Source organism: Pteropus alecto, unplaced genomic scaffold (assembly GCF_000325575.1).
Source record: "Pteropus alecto unplaced genomic scaffold, ASM32557v1 scaffold45, whole genome shotgun sequence".
NCBI lineage: Eukaryota > Metazoa > Chordata > Mammalia > Chiroptera > Pteropodidae > Pteropus > Pteropus alecto.
The window spans coordinates 33,092,455-33,109,315 of record NW_006442491.1 but is presented as its reverse complement, the minus strand read 5'-3'; the positions used below and the strand labels follow the sequence as shown (position 1 = coordinate 33,109,315).

At 48.3% G+C, this 16,861-nt stretch overlaps 1 protein-coding gene across 1 annotated transcript in view; it reads left to right on the top strand.

The window, feature by feature from the left end:
- The window catches only part of ATP9A (ATPase phospholipid transporting 9A (putative)), a 109,915-nt gene that overhangs the window by 15,657 nt on the left and 77,397 nt on the right, over window positions 1–16,861 (top strand). Inside the window, exons 2-4 of the mRNA XM_015597142.2 lie at window positions 6,818–6,962; window positions 8,519–8,632; window positions 15,380–15,488. Of these exons, the coding sequence (XP_015452628.2) occupies window positions 6,818–6,962; window positions 8,519–8,632; window positions 15,380–15,488 (368 nt within the window). The remainder of the gene's footprint in view (window positions 1–6,817; window positions 6,963–8,518; window positions 8,633–15,379; window positions 15,489–16,861) is intronic.

Below are 16,861 nucleotides of genomic sequence, written 5' to 3'. Positions count from 1 at the left end.
ACTTAGATTTCCCCCCACTATTCAATTGTTAGTACACCTTACACAGTACAGTATATTTTTTTCACATAATATACCCTGAGTTTTTTCCACATCAGTATATAAAAAACTTCCTCCCCTCCCCCTCCCCACCTTTTCAATGGCTTTATAGGATTCCATCGAATAAATATACCACACTTTATTTAACCAGCTTACTACCGATGGACATTTAGTTATTTCTAGTGGTTTGCTATTACTAGCAATGTTATGGTGAATGACCTTGAACATGAGTCTTTGTGTCCACACTAGAACAAACACGTGGGAATGTCTCGAAGGGGATTCACTAGGTCATAGCGAATGTGCATTTGTAATTTTGATAGCTATCACCAGGTTGCCCTCCTGGAAGCTGATACTGATTTAGACCCCTCCCAGTAGTGAAAGTGTCTGCTCGCCCACCCTGACCAACACAGGTGTCAGTATGCTTGGTCATCATGCTAAATAAAAAGAGGATATCTCAGTGTGGGTTTTGTTTTACATGAAATGTAAAAATGGAATCAGTTGCCAGCATTTAAAAATGGAGCATTTGCACGTCCGAATCTGCGTTTCATCTCTGCTTGAAGAATTAGATGGTCTGTTGAGCCGGGCTCGTGTGGGAACATATCCTGGCAGGAGCTGGGGGCTGCCGCTCCCACCCCACGCCCCCTGTGTTTATTTTTGTTCATTTATTCTTTTATGTTGCTTTCTGGGCTTCCGTAGATTTGACTTGGCCAGTCCTGGTCTAAGAGAAACTGATAAAGAAAAGTCTAAGGGAATGCAGAGCTGCACCCTCTCTTCTCCGGGAAGAGCAGAATCGGGTTTCGAGGGATGAGAAGATAAGAAATGAGCTTGCCCAGGAAGGCGGGTGCGAACGAGTCTTGCAGAAGGGTTGGGGGTTGAAGAAAAGCGGAGGGAGGAACGGAGCACGCAGAATTGCGGAGCTCTCCTGCCTTGGCTGCTGTCAGTGGCTGATGATGGAGGAGCTGGGATGCAGAGGTAAAAGGCTTGAACTTAGGTCCATAATTATTGAATCATCGTAGGGATGGGATGCAACGCGAGTCATTCTTTTGTGAGAGTCACCGTGCACTGCTGAGCAGAAGGACCAATCGGGGAAGACATAAGGCAGGAGAAGCAGGGAAAGGCAACGTTTCCCTCCACCTGTGTCGGTCCCTTCCCCTCAGGAGGATGGAGTAAATGGTCTGGGGGGTGTGCGTGTATTCGTGTGTATTCGTTTCCCAGGCATATATCAGCACATATCATTTTTATTAAAATATTCTGTAATAAATTGCATATCTTTTAGCTTTATGTTTTTTTTCCCTCTCACTTCAGCTCTTGGATCTGCCAGCATGTGACCTTATTTTTTTACTGCTACGCGTCCGTCGTGCAGGGTGTCCCTCCATGCTGGGCCTCTGGCATTTCCAGGTTTTGCTTTCTCTAAAGTGGCGCTGTGAGCGTCTCTGTGAGCGTCTCTTGTGTATTTCCTGTTGCTTGCCAGTCCCCATGTTTGTGCAGGACTCGTCCCCTCCAGGGAGACTGGCCAGGCGAGAGGATCTGAGCTCTCCATCCAAAGAGAACGTGCCACATTGCTTGTCTTTGACATAGTCCCGTTTCTCATCCAGACCGTAGCATCCCTGTGGCTGGAGATGTGGTCAGACTTCCCTGAGCTAGTCTGTCTTTGTATTCTTTCTGACTTTAGATTTTACATTTTCCCAGTAAAAAATAAATAAATAAAAATTAAAAAAAAAATAAAAAAATCTAGCCACTTCAGTGTTTTTCAAACAAAGAGTGAAAGTTCCCTTTCGTACCTCACTTCCACTTTTTCCCCTCTCTACATCCGCCCCCAGGCAGCTGTGCTTCACAATTTGGGTCCCATCGTTCTAGACCTGCTGTCTAACGTCGTAGGCGCTGGATACGTGTGGCCGTTTAACTAAATTAAAAGACTACATTTAACTTTTACGTTTCGAGTACTCGGGAATTACAGGTGGCTAAGCAGCTGCTGCGTTTGACCGTGCGGATATAGAATAATATCTCCATCCTCGCAGAGGTGTACGGCACGGTGCTGCTGTAGACCCGGATTCCCAGACTCGGGATGATTGACGTTTGGGGCTGGATCGTCCCCTGGGTGGGCTGTCCTGTGCGCTGCAGGATGCCAAGCAGCTTTCCTGGCCTCTACGCCCTAGATGCCCGTAGCACCTCCCTTTCCTGCACCGGCAGTGTGACCACCAGACATCTCTCCAGACGTTGCCAAGTGTCCCTGAAGTGGGGGAGGGGGGGACAGACTCATGCCCCCAGCCCCGCCCAGTGCCGTACACTGTTACTTTTAGTTTTCCTTTACATTTTCCCCGGATCTCCCCATTGTCAACACTGAGATCGCAGCTTCCTCCTGGACTCTGGCTTCAGGAAAGGTTGGTGCGTCACGCAGGCAAGTCACCAAATGTTTACTGAGTGCCTGCCAACTGGGCTGACACCCAGAGCAGCGAGGGCCAGCTCCTTGTTACACCCCAGAACTGCGGTTGCCTCGGCCCCTCCCCCTGTCATATTTGCTTTTCCCCGGCATTTCAGCCAGATCGTGTGAAGCCACTGCCCGCTCGGTCAGCAGGCTGTCCTCCTCCATCAGAACCTTGGCTTTAGGGTCAGGGCACAAGAAAATCCACTCTGCTTTTCCTTTGTTTACATGGTCTGAGCTAGAAGCAGTGTAAACGAAATTATTCCAGTCTTACATCGTAACCTAGTCGGATAGCTGTTGCTATCAACAGGTGAGAAAATTGTTTCATGTTTTCTTTTTTAATCGAGGAAAATAATCTGAGAAATATTATCTGCTGTTAACTGAATGCCCGTTATGTGCTCAGCACTGTCCTGTCGATGCCCTTCATGTATAAAATCCTTAACACTCACGGTAATTCAGCAAGGCAGGTCCTATTGTCATTTCACAGAGAGGAAAAGGGGGATGGGCTCAGAAGATGAGTAGCTCAAAGGCACGTGGCCGGTGTGGAGCAGGGCTGGGATTTGCACCCAGGTCCGTCTGGCTCGAAGGCCGGCCTGCCCCACTCTAGTCACGTGGTCCTGCTGTTTTGAAACGGTGGCTCTTGCTTTTAACTTCTTTTTCAGCCTCTCCATTATTTCTCACTCTTAGGGATTCTGCCATGTAGCCCATCTCTCCAGCCTGTCCAGAATGTGGGATAGGAGTTACTTTGTCCTGGCAAGTGACATCTCAGTTTGGTATTAAGAAGCAACAGTAGCAGTCCGTGACACCAGAGTGACGGCTGCCACAGCATAGCTCAGGGCATCCACTCTCAGACCTTGAAGGGCTGAGGTCCACCTGCTAGGCAGCTGGGGTGTGGCGGCAGGTGCTAGGGGAAGGGAGATGCACGGGTTATAAATCCAGATGTGAGGGAGCCTGGCTGCCATCTCTTCTGTTTGGACAGATCGGTGAGGAACTTGGTCACTTGTAAATTTGCCACCAAACCCAAGGCTTCTTTTTGGAGGACAGTAGTTCCCCAAATAAGAGCAGGCCATGGTTCTAGGTGCTGCAGGGAGAAAACTAAGTAACTCCTGGACAGGAACTAAGTCACATGGAGACCTGCAGCGAGACGCTCACTTCCTTTTTCAGTTTTCCTTCAGTACTGCGAACCCTGTCAGGGCTCACTCTTTAACAGCAGACATTTGCTAATGTCTTCCTAATAACGGGAAGCAGCCGGCCGTTTCAGGCTCAGAGCCACCGTATCCAGCGGGAGTTTAGCAGCATTGTTTTTTATTGCTTTGATTTTGATGTTTACCTTCTATGTATGGCAAGTGATGCTGGTTTTCCATTTATGATAGCGATATCACGAACTTATCTTTTACAATAAGTTTGTGTAAATGGAATTCTCAACCCGGCTACTACTGGCATTCGGGACCAGATCATTCTCTGTCTTGGGGGACCGTCCTATGCCTTGCAGCATCCCTGGCCTTGCTAACTCCCTCCGCCAGTTGCGAATCACGGATTTAAAGACTGCAGATTTAGGCAAAACCATGAAATTAGAAAGTAGAGATAGATGGATATTGTAGAAATCCTGCGTGTCTATGAAAACGGCTGAAGTTTGGGAAACCGCTTAGGCCAGTTTCCTTCGGTTGTGGGGTCCGCTCACTGATGTCTACGTGTTTGTCCTTTGGTCCTGACATCGGTTCAGAGTCAGGCGGAAGGTGACTTAGCTAATGCAGCATCGTCCAACCTCCTGTCATGTTGGAACGTTCGGTATCCAGACAGTCCCATCCATCGCCACTGGCCTCGTCGGGCTGTGGAGCACTAAAAGGTGGCTGGAGGAATGAGGGACCAAGCTCTTCTAATCAATTTAAAAATAAAAAGCCACATGGACCAGCTACCATGTTGGACAGTGCAGCTCTAAAGTCCGAGTGGAGAGGTGAGGAGGATAGAATGCAGGCTTTACGGTATAGGTTACACTCGCCAGAAACTGAGAATCGAAGACACGCAAAACCAATAGGACTGACTGTGTCTTTAAGGAAGATCCAGCCATGTGACGAATGGGACTGGTCAGATGGGAGGTGGGGGTAGTGGTTGACAGGTACCCAACTAAAATGGGTTTGAGCAAAGTAAAATAAAACGAATTTATCGACTCCTAAGACTGGAAGCCCAGGGAATGGACAGACTGTCATGGAGATTTTCTGCGTGTGTTTGCGTGCGTATCCTTTTGAGTTCATGTAGAGAATAGTGTGCTGGACATCTTTCAGCCCTTGCTTTCAGAGTATAGCTTGCAAATAGGGCCATTTAGTACAGACAGTTCTATCTCATCCTTTAAAGATTGTTGGGGATTCCATGTTATGGGCGTTCCTTGTCTATTTAAGCAGCCCCCCCCACCCCCTCAATGAGCGGTCATGTTTGTTTCCAGGCTTTTCCACCACAGTGCACGCCACAGTGAATGTCCTGCCGTGCTGGGCACGTGCGCACACCTACAAATTAAGTAATGAACAGCCTAACCTGGTAGCTTGCTGTGTGGAACCTTCTCCTAAAACAAAACAGACAGAACTCATAAACCATCACTGTGGTTCTTCTAAATTCATTCTTCAGCTCTCATCAGAAAAAGACAACTATTACAGGATTATTATAGGATGGGAGAGAATTGCCGGACCACAGAGGACTCAGTCATGACCACCAGGAAGGCTTCTGCAGACAGAAGGGGGTACTTCCTGTCAAGTGAACTCTCTCCCCCTCTTCCTGCATTCACGTAATAATGTCCACCAAAGGCCAGCCTTGGTGATTTGCACCCAAGAGCAGGAGTGGGGCCGGACTTCTCGAGGCTTCCGTGTGTGTCTCTGGCCTCTGGACAACTTAGGTGCCAACACAAGTGTGTTACTGGAAGCGAAACCATCCTTAACGGAGCCACACTCCACCCCGGGCACCAGCTCACTGGGATGAGGATGCTATTTTTAAGAAACAGCATCGGGTTTCATCATGGAAATTTTGAGTGTCTGAGAAGGCAGCTTGCTGGTTTGTCCAGGGACTGTGTTCGCTCAGCCTCACACCCCAGCACCCCAGCGGGGTCTGCGTGGCCCGTAGCGGGGAGGGAAGAAGGGAGAACCGTGGTTATGGGAGTCGGAATGGCCTTGTCTGGTTGGTTTCACTTCAGCCGGCACCATCTCCAGGGGCTGGCGGGGCTGGGCACCTCCCTCCGGCCTGTGTGTGCTGGACAGCGAGTTATTTTCATCGCAGTGCTCACGAGGGCTTGTAACGCTCCAAACGCCTTGTCTCTGAGCTCTCCTAAAGGACAAGCTCCCTTTTTTGGGGGGCTGGGGGGATGTGGAGGGGGTCTCAGAGTGGGTTCATTTGGCCAGAGCTGGCCACATTTCCCTTGCCTCTTGAGTGTGACCTGAAAGTGGGCGTGCCTGATGAGCCACCCTGTGGGGCACAGTCACGTTGGGGGCGGCCCTTGGGGCCAGTCCGCCTACAGCTGGCACACTGGCCCGTCTCCAGGTTACGCTGCGCTCTGAGTCATTATTCTCTTTCTGGCTTGTCCCTCCAGTGCGTTGCTGAGAAACAGAGCCAGGATGGAGAGCAGAGTCTTCCTCTTCTCCTTGACATACTAATCTTGATGTAACCAGCAACCTTGACCCTGGGGGGTGGTGAGAACACACTGGATTTAGAACAAGCTAGACGTGGTTGGTTCTCACGTCTTGGCAAACCTGGGTTCTTTATTCAGCTGTCCTGAGCTTTGTTCTCGCATGCGTAAAATGGATAAGTTATAACAGTACTGCTTGCTATAGAATGACTTTTTGTTTCTTTTAACCTAAATTTTACTGTTTTAAAGGTGAATCCTACGTTTTGAAATAAGTAATTTGGGCTTGGGGACAAAGCATCTTTGATTTCAACCACAGCTTCTTAGAAGCCTCAGCTCCGTTTTCCCATATCGCTAAAGGATGAAGCCCCAGGTGTGGCTGTGGTCTTGACCCAGTGAAGATGCTATAGAGCAGCGGTCCCCAACCTTGTTGGCACCAGGGACCGGCGCTCCTATGAGAATCTAATGCCTGATGATCTGAGGTCGAGCCGAGGCGGTGATGCTGGCCCTGGGGAGCGGTCGCAAATGCAGATGACGCTTTGCTTACTCGCTACTTACCTCCTGCTGTGCGGCCGGTTCCTAATGGGCCACAAACCAGTACCAGTCCATGGCCAGGGGAGCGGGAGTTGGGAACCCCTGCTTTAGAGAAAAATGGCCTGAGAAAAGGGACAGGTGTGGGCGTGGCCTTGATGGTGTGGGCGTGGCTTTGATGGTGTGGGCGTGGCCTTGATGGTGTGGGCGTGTCTTTCCCACAGGTGCTGCGACTGGCTGAGATGCTGTGGTGGAGGGGAGCCCAGGCCCCGCACAGTCTGGTTGGGACACCCCGAGAAGAGAGACCAGAGGTACCCTCGAAATGTCATCAACAACCAGAAGTACAACTTCTTCACCTTTCTTCCTGGGGTACGTGCAGGCAGGGACCATACCCGTTTTTCCTTCCCACACCAAATGTATGCAGTGGCTCCAGTCTTAGAAGACCGAGGTCCCCCTGGCAGATTTTGTGAACACCCCGTGTGTTTTCCGTGCCACCTGAGCCACTGGCTGTCCATGTTCCCTGGTCCTCAGCGCGTGGAGGGGGCTGTCTGCCGTCTGCCAGGCTGTGAGGTTCCACCCAATTAGAATAACATCACATTTATTTGGTGCAGAGTGAAAAGAACATTATGGGATCCTAACATAACCAAAACAGGAAAAAAGAAAAATCAACCATGCTTAAATTTTTCCTCTTATCATCACAAAATACATATTCAGGTATAAGGAAGTCGTGGGGTGGGGCGGCAGTAAGAGTGGAGAGAAAGAAGAGGGAAATTTTAATCCTGCCATCCAGAGAGAGAGTTTCTGTTAATGTTTTTGCCGGTGCTCGTTTCCGTTTCGCTTGGTATTTTAACCTGGAGTCACAGCATTTTCACATTAACGATTACAAATCCAGGGACGTGGACTCCTCAAACCTTCCCCAACACACATACATGAAATACCGACTTTTATCCAACACGACCTCTAAACACACACCGATTAACTTTAGAAGCAGCAGTAGCGGCCAGTTCCAGTGATGGAAATTAAAAAGAAAAAACATTACTGTGTTGTTTGCATCGAGAGGTAATCCAGAAACACACATACATTATACTGTAGCTTCAGGTCAATGTGAATATTTTTTTTAAGGGTGGTTTTGACTACATTCATTGCTAGCTGGCTTCACCCCCTACCCCCACCCCACAAACAAAAGTGTAGTATCTTAAGTCAAGAAAAGTTTATTTTTTGCTCCTGGAAATTCTGATGCAGACTAGGCCACTCTCTCCTACATCTGGTAGCTACGCTATCTGGAACACTTGGCCACCAACGTCTCTGTGACCAGGGAAGAGCAGGTGGCCGAACGGCTCTCAACTGCCTTAACCTCGAAGAGACGTGTCATCTCTGCTCGTTCAGTGGCCAGTGAGTCACGTGGTGTCAGTCTCCCTGCGGGGGGCGGGGGGGCATGTGGGAGCAGCTGGAACTGTTGAACCCACCTGCTACACAGGATGGGATTCTACTGGATGTAGTTTATAGAGCTGAGATCTTACTGTGGAGATGACAAGTTATCCTGCTTTTTCGATCAGTCTTACAGCATAAGCATTTTCCACTAAAACCTCTTCTTAGACAATACTCCGAGTCGTCTACCTGTACTTATAAAATAGTTTAGGAAATAAAACAGATACAGTTGACGCCCCCAGCGTGCCCTCCCCATCCCAGAGGTAACCACTGTCTTGAATCTGGTGCTTACAGTTTCCATATGTATCATTATTTATATTTTTACTCTTACAGATTGTATTCTTATTACTTTTAGAACGGCTTACACTTTATGTGAAAAGTAGCATGTAAGTTGCATTCTTCCGTAGGAAAGGTTTTTAAACATTGTTTGTCTCCCGCTAAACCCCCCTCATCAGATAAGCCTCGAATGTCTCCTTCCTCTTCTCTCCACATTTCAGGTGCTGTTCAACCAGTTCAAGTACTTTTTCAACCTCTATTTCTTACTTCTCGCCTGCTCCCAGTTTGTTCCTGACATGAGACTCGGCGCGCTCTATACCTACTGGGTTCCACTGGTGAGTAAGTCGGCGCTGTCTGTTCCGTGACCTCAGAGGTTTGGGAACAGACTTCTTTGTGTCGCCTGAGCATCTGGGATGGGACAGGGGCCTTTAAGGGAGAGGATGCTCTCAAGCCAACACATTGAGAGTCTCTAGGATTTTGAGGTCGAAGCTTTTATTTCCTGCATCCCCAGGATCAAACTATAATAAAGCTCATCTTGTGAGTCTTGCTCTTCGGTCATTCGTTATTTCGGCAAGTATTTGTCACCTGGTTTTAGACTCTGGGGATGCAGTGGCAAATGGGAAAGTCAAAGCCTCTGTCTTCGTGGATTGTGCCATTTGAATTATTTTCTGAGATCACATTTTTTTTTGCTTTGCGTAGAGTATTTTGGTGTGAAGTTTTGAAAAAGAAACAGATTCTGTGCTTTCGTGCGTTCGAAGTGACCAGAACACCCCTCCATTCCTTCCTTTGCCTCCTTTTCTTTCTTCCTTCCCTTCGGCAGATGGTTATTGAGGACCTACTGTATGCCCAGGCACTGTGCTGGGTGCTGGGGGCACAGCAATGAACCACACCAACAAATTCCTGCCCTTGTGGAGTTGATTTTCAGAGGGGATGGACAGTGAACAGGTTAATAAAATGGTTTCAAATTGTGAAAAGGGCTGTGAACGTAACAGAATGAGATCATGGGACAGATGGGGTGTCAAAGGCGCATTGAATGTGGGTTGAATGGATGAAGGTGGGGGGTGGGAGATGGCCATGAAAGGCCTTGTGACGGGGAGAGGAGATGGAGGATGGGAGTCTTCCGGCCGCAGGGAGCAGCCATGCAAAGGCTCTGTGGCGGGCACATGCGCAGAGCATTTGAAGAACAGAAAGAAGCCGGGTGTGCTTGGGGCGTGGAGAGGGCAGAACTGATGTCTCCCGTTCTCCAGACAGAGACGTTATGTAATGTAATTGCTGCTTATTTCTCATTAAGCCGGAGTCGGGGGGAACACTTGGAATCTCTGTTCACAAACACTGTTACATTTTTCATCGAGAGAAGATCGTTAAAGATTTAGACTCTCCTTAAAGAAACAGAAACAAACATCTTTATTGGTAGCAGGTGGGAGATGATAGGATTTGGTGCCTCGGCATCTGTGGAGCAGAGGGAGCCAGTTGCTAAGGGAGCCGTGGATGGGCATCCACACCGACGTGCCACGTTATCAGTCAAGTCATGACAGCAGCTCCAGCCCACAGAGGAGGTGGGGTTTTTAAAATTCCTTCCACACAAGCATCAAAGGTGCTTTGGGGATATGAGCGTAGTTCTTTCCTGCTCTGAGTCATCTGTGGATGAGATGGTCGCTGGGAGCTGGGTGGGACCTTCGTGGTGCATACGTCCCTCGGATCACAGACATTCCTGGCGGTGTGCCTGCACGTGTGTAGGAGATGTTGCAAACACAGGGCCTGGGCTGATGGAATCAAGCCTTGGGAGATGGGGAGCCCGTGTCCCATCCGAAAGCGGAGGTGCCACCCCACGCCATCACGTGCAAACATGGACCTGGAGTTGCCAGACCCAAGAGTTAGAGGCTTTATGGTTTTCCGTGAAATACCTTAATTTTATGGGAGTTTTTTAGTTCCATAACTGTTCACTGCATACTTACATAAAGTCAAACCATAAGTCACTTGTTTTTTAAAAAAAGTCTGTAACGTATATAAAATGTCATTTATCACACTTTTTAAATTGATCACCTTGTTAAAGTACAGTTATTTGAAAAGTAATACATTCACGTGATTCAAGAAACAAAATAATGTCCCTACTAAAAAATCTCCTTCCTGTCCAGTTTTGCCCCCAAAACACTGTCATTCATTTCTCGTCTGCCCTTCCAGAGTTAACGAACAGCAGTAGAATGAATAAAAATCCTTGTCTTTTCCCTGCTTCCCTACAATCCTTTTTTGGAAAAAAAAAAAATGGTATACACAGTTCTGAATAGTCTTTCTGAGTTCCAGAAAGACTATTCAGTGTCGACAACTCATTTAAAAAATGTGAAAGCACTGTGCGAATTGAACACACCGCTTCTAGGGGTCTGTCTGCAGGCTGCCAGATTGCAGTCTCTGCTCTGCTTGAAGATGTAGGGGTTCCTTGGCACCTCGGACTGGTGCCTCTGAGCTCAGGACCCGCCCGCCCTGCCAGCCAGGAGCACAGAATGCTGGAGACCCTAGCTCTCAAGTCCTGTGTTTCTGCCCTCTACTGCCTCGGAAGTGGCTTCTGTTCCTTTTCCTTTTCCTTTTTTTAATTACAAAGGGGCTCATGATGATTGGAGAAAAATTTGCAGAATAGCCGCCACCTCCCCCACTTCCAGCCACCCGTGTCCTCACCTGCCGCGATGCTCCATTTATGTGTCTGCGTAATTTCAGTCTCTTACGTGGGCCTCTGTTTTATGTACGTTCTAATATATATATAGTAGTAAGTTATATATATTGTGCCAATGCGTACGTTTGATAACTTGGGATCCCAAGGCGTCCACAAAGGCAGCTCCGTGTCTCCCCCTCTCCCTGTCTTTGGCATCTCGAGCACGGTATCTGCAGTCTAGTCTGTGCTCTCTCCTGTCGCTCTATCCACCTGCCCAGCGTGTGGTACAAACCCATCATCCAAAAGGTGCTCGGGATACAGACCTGTTAGCATCCCCCCACCCCCCGCAGCCTCATGCACATTTTCATTGGCATCTATGTATGTGCTGGGGAGGGTGGTCCTTAGCCACATTTGGCTTACGTTTTTCATTCTCTTAACCGGGATTCGTGTAGCTATGACTAAGGGGAGATGGAATTATGCAGATTATATGCCTGAGAAAGTCTGGTAGGAAATGGGATCAGTTCTGTCGAATGCTTCCACAGACAGTCATTGGGGGGGCGTAGGGCCCCAAGACCGGTAGGGAAGAGGGTTCCTCGCTTGATAAGAGAGAACTCGGAGCCATGGAGAATAAGGACCTTGCTTGAGATCACGCTCGGAGAGGAAGCGTTTGGTCTCCTTTTCAAGGATGGCCTCGGAATACCAGGAAGGCTTCGGGATGTGTGCGGTGCCGTGTGTCCAAGGATATTCTCTGCAGCGTGGTGTCGGTGACTAAAACACTGGAGACAGACAAACGCCCGTCAGTAGTTACCTAAATACTGCTGTGGCTCAGCCCTGGAATGCTGCCCAGGAATGAGAAACAGCAAAGTCACTTCGCCGCGTTGACATGGGAAGATGTGAATCATGTGTTTCTTTATGTGAAGAAGGGAACTTGCAGAACAGCTTGGACGGCATGCTCCAATTTTTGCGACGCTCCCCCTCCCCCCACCAAATATTTCTGTGTACTTAACGTCTGGGAGGTTTTCCACCAAAGCCAGTGGTTATCTTTGGAGCTGGGAGTTGGCTTTTATTCTCGTGTTTTTGGTCCTGCTGTATCCAGACTTCTGTGTTAGGCCCCTCGGCGCCTTTCTGGAGTCTGAGAGTTACAGGAAACTAGACGGATCTGATGAGTGAGACCCTTCAGAACAAAGACGCCCAGCAGCGGGAGGCCTGGCTGGCACTTGGAACCGAGAATCGGTGTCGCGTGGGACTTGATGGCAGGCGCTGATCTCTTTCCTGTTACTAGCGTTTCTAAATCAGCACCAGTGACGGTGGACTCGTGTCTGCAGAAGCCCCCCTGGGAATGCAGGAGGGCCGGAGGAGGGCTGGGGACCAGCCCGACCAAGAGGGCTCCCACCCTTCTAAAGAGGGCCCGACCTCAGTTCCAGCCCTGGTCTTTTCACTGAAATGTCACTGGATTTTCCAGGAGAAGGCAGAAGGCCTGACTTGCAGTGTAAGCAGTGGAGTCAACCCGTTTTCCCCGGGGCTGTGGCCCTGGATAGAAACCAGGCAGCAGCCTCAGGCCATCTTGAGGTCCCTAAGTGCATCTCGCCCTCCCCCTTTCCCCCACCACCGGAGTAGTTCAGGAGCCTGAGGGGGCGCATTTGTCTCGCAGTAGCTCTGCCTCTCTTTCTAGAATACAGAGAAGGGAGTTTGGGGTCAAAGATGAATTAGACATCCTCTGTCTCTAGGCAACTGTAGCTGATTTACCCTAAATCCCTAGGTTATCACGCACAGAATCAATTTCCAGTTCCTGGCTAGAAAGTTTGAAGTGTCCTGAGGTCTCTTTTGAGAGGACCCTAAAAGGCCTCTCATTTCAAACCCAGATTTGAGGGAAGCGGCTCAAAGTGAGGGCCTCACCGCCAAATGGTTGAGGTGCCGATCTTGGCTGCGTTTTGATGCGAAATTGTGTGATTTGAACAAGCTTTTCTGAGCCTCAGTTTCTTTACCTGTAAAATCGGGGCGATCGTGTCTATTTTCTTGGCTCGTTGGGAGGATTAAATGAAGTGCTGCACGGAAAATACTTCCTCTAGCTCCTGACATACAGAAAATTCTCGGGAAAGGGTCTCATTTTAATTTTTAAATTCTGGCACTGGTGACATTGTTGTTCCTTGGATTTAGTTTTAACTTGTAATGACTTTTTTTCTTGGTACTAATAATAGATTAGAGTAATTCTACAAAAGAGAGCTGAAATAATCCATAAAATTGTGTGAAGACCAAGTAATCTAGATTATTTTTGTTATTGAGATATATATATATATTACCTATATACCATAAACTGCACAGATAGGAAGTTTTCACTCCAGCAAGTATTGACATTTGTCAGCATCGTCTCAACACCACGTCAGTCAAGACAAAGAACGTTTTCATCACCCCTGGCCCCATTTCTGTCAACCCTCCCCCAACCAGCGGCAACCGTTTTTTTTTTTTATTTCTATCTCTCAGAGATAGTTTTGGTTTCGTAAATCTATTTTTGACGCACAGCTTTACCTGAGAGGCGCGTTAGCACCTTCAGGATTGTGCGTCTGTGCAGTCACCACCTGTGCTTTCTTTACAAGCTCTGACAACCCCAGGTCCCCCTGTTAAAGCTTTTTCTAAATATCTGTGGATATTAGGGCCCTCTGAAATTGGACTGTTGGAATTTACTCCTGGACTCCATTTGCATCTCTTTGTAAATCAGTTTCTAGCCTAAGGGGTGGCGTGTGTGTCATGTCCTATAGGATTAATGAGAACTGTGTGTTGCGGGTTGGGGAGGGGGGTGTGAGGTGGGGGTGGTAGACAGGATAACTTAGGGAAATTTATTTTTTTTTTTTTTTCAGCAGGGAAGCTAGCTGCTCCTGTCTTTGTGTGAGCTCTCGCTTTCCGTTAACATCAGTGGGACTCAGCTAGGCCCATGCAGAGAGAAATAGAAACTGGGAACATTTGAAAACAAACAAACAAACAACAAAAAGCTGGATTCCGGCCCAGAACAACGAAGCAGAGGCGCCGAGTGGGGCTGGGGGGTCCAGTCAACCTGGTCCGTGCTCCGTGAGAACAGGTTTTCTCTCTCCTCCATATGGGGTCTGGTGATACTTTTGTTCTGAAATGGACCCGTTTTTGCTTTGGCTGCAAGTGTGTACTTTACATCTGATTGGAAGCAGGAGGCTGGAGGAGTCTTGATTGTAAAAATGTCTGGGGCTTTGGAGGAGTTTCACAAAGCAGCATCTCTCTGGCTAGATTTACATGAGAGATTCAAAGTCCTTTGAGTCAGAAGTTAATATATTTCTTGGGGTCAACGGTACGAAGATGAAATCATCAAAGGGTCACTATTGTTAATCTTTTGGAGGAGGTGGCGCTGTTTTTTAAGAAATGACTTTAAAAGGAGGGGATGACAAGGGCATTTTGTAAGAAACATAAACGAATGTTCTTGCCTTTATGGTTACAAGAGGAAAAATCTAGATGGAAATAGGTTCTTCCCGTGGGTGACACACACACCAGCCTCCACTCGATTTTGCGAGTCGGGGTACCTGACCTGAGAAGATCAGGCAGTTTAAAATTTTCTCTTTATTGGTGGGTACTCATACGATGACTCCTTCAATATGTTTTTGTTATAAAAATGGTAAACATTATAGATAAGACCGAGGTTCCCTTCAGTCCGTGCCCACCCCATCTTCGTGCCTGCCTCGCCAAGGGATCTAACCGGTGGTTAGGGAACGGGAAGGTCTCTAACAGTGTATGGAATAGTTGCTGTTTATGAAAGGCGTTACATTGTGTGTTCTAAAAAGTCGATCTCCCGGCTGAGCCCTGTCTCTCTTTTTTTTTTTTTAACTGCCTCCTGGTGGTCCCTCTGTTGTCTCCACCTACCCAAGTTTCTCTCGAAGCAAAACAATGTGGCTGTTAGGACCAAAGGCCCGAGCCAGATTTCCTGTGTTTGAAATTACTGCTTATCACGTGGGAGTTTTATCCCGCGACCGCTCTGTGCCTCAGTTTCCCCATCTATGGCCCGGCGATCTCAGTAATTGTAACCTCGCACGGTGAATCTCCTAGGGTGGTCGTGAGGGTGAAATGCACTAATGCAAAGCGCTTTGGCTAGCACCCCGCACATGGCGAGTGAGATACAAATGTCAGTGGCCGCCGTCGCTCGGCCATTGCGTGTGGGTGGACAGTTTGGGTGTTTCTACGTTTCTCACCCTCAAACCCTGTAGAGGTGGTGAGCAGGGGCGTCCTCATACCTGTGTGCGGGTGAGCGTTTCTCCACGGTGTGTGCGTAATAGAGACTTGGAGAAGTGGGCTTGCTGGGGCTTGTGCATTTGGGACCGTTAGCAGGGCCGGCCCTGCTGCCCTCTGGCCTTTTCCGTCCCCCGCACCAGGAGAGGAAGGTGGGTTTCAGCGGGGCTCACCCCCTCTCCCTTCTCTTTCGCAGGGCTTCGTGCTGGCCGTCACCATCATCCGAGAGGCGGTGGAGGAGATCCGATGCTACCTGCGGGACAAGGAAGTCAATTCCCAGGTCTACAGCCGGCTCACAGCGAGAGGTCAGCCTCCTGGCTCCACTGGGGCCGCCTCCTGCTGCCCAGGCGTGCGGGCTGCAGGGGAGCAGAGCTCAAGGCCTGGGATCGGCGGGCGTGCGGGTACCGTGTGGCGGGACAGTCGCTCACTTGCCACCGCCCAGGGAGGCCAGCGTGAGCCCCGGGGCCTGGGGATACGTGGGCTGCATCCCTGGGTTGCCATGTCCTCTTAGGCGTGGTCCTATCGGCTGACTTGTGCATCATCTACCTGGAATTAAATTCTGTGCGCTTGGCATCCTCTGCTTGCTAATTCCTTACATTTATCGGGTCTGGCTGTGGAGGGGAGTACGCCCCCACTCCCTTCATGTGAGAGATGCACGCTCTGGCCCACACCCGGTTCCAAGCACGATAAGATAGTCTTTCAACATCACAAAACTAATGTTACAACTTTGCAACATTAGTTTCTGTTTATCTATTTCTATACTTTTAAATTGAATTATAGTTGACATATAGTGTTAGCAACAGTTTTTTAAAAGGCACCAGATTTACATAAATATTGCATTTGTGAAAATTTCTTTGCAGGCGTCTTATACATCCTCGAAATTGAAGAGTGGAAAGTGTAGTTTAGTCTGACCCAAAGAGAAATGACCAGATAACCTTTAATCCGCATTTTCAATGGCGGAATTTAAAAACCACCCCCACATACATTGTAGAGAATCCACAAGACAACCCAGCCGAGGCTGACTTCTGTTTCCAACTACCAACTCTACAACAGATTTCCTGTAAGTTTGTATTCAGAAAAGAGGCCTGCTACCTACAGCTCCCTATGACTCCCGATCCCATTCAGGGCTTAATAATGTCAGGCGTTGAAAAAGTTGAGAATTCTGAAAGAGATTAGGTGCCTCGGAGAGCTGGTCCCAGAGCGCGTGTGAACTGCTTTTGTTAAACGCTTTATTCTTCCAGTGAAGCCGGCCATCCATGGTTTCAGGGTTTTGAGTAGCATTTTCCTTTTGGGAAAAATGTTGGAAGAATATGGTTCGGCCTCCGAATTTTTTTTTGTTTGTTTGTTTGAAATTTGAACAAAATTCCTTGAGGACATGAAAGTATTTCGTCTTAGTGAATTGAATAGATGGTCATAGTGGGTGGTCTTAAAAATTGGCCATTCTCTGGGAGAAGCGGGGGACTTAGGGCTGGTAGAGAAATGCTTTCTATTGCCAAACCTACTGTATTTAGAACAGTTTGTGACCTAAAGAATACAAACCCAGTATAATCTTTGCAAAGGCAGGTGGCTTGTAATTAGAAGACCACTCTGGAGAGCGTTTTTTGTGGTTCGTGTATTTGAAATCCTCTGTTAATAACATATTCTGACTGTAACGTGTAAAATTCTTGGCAACTGACAA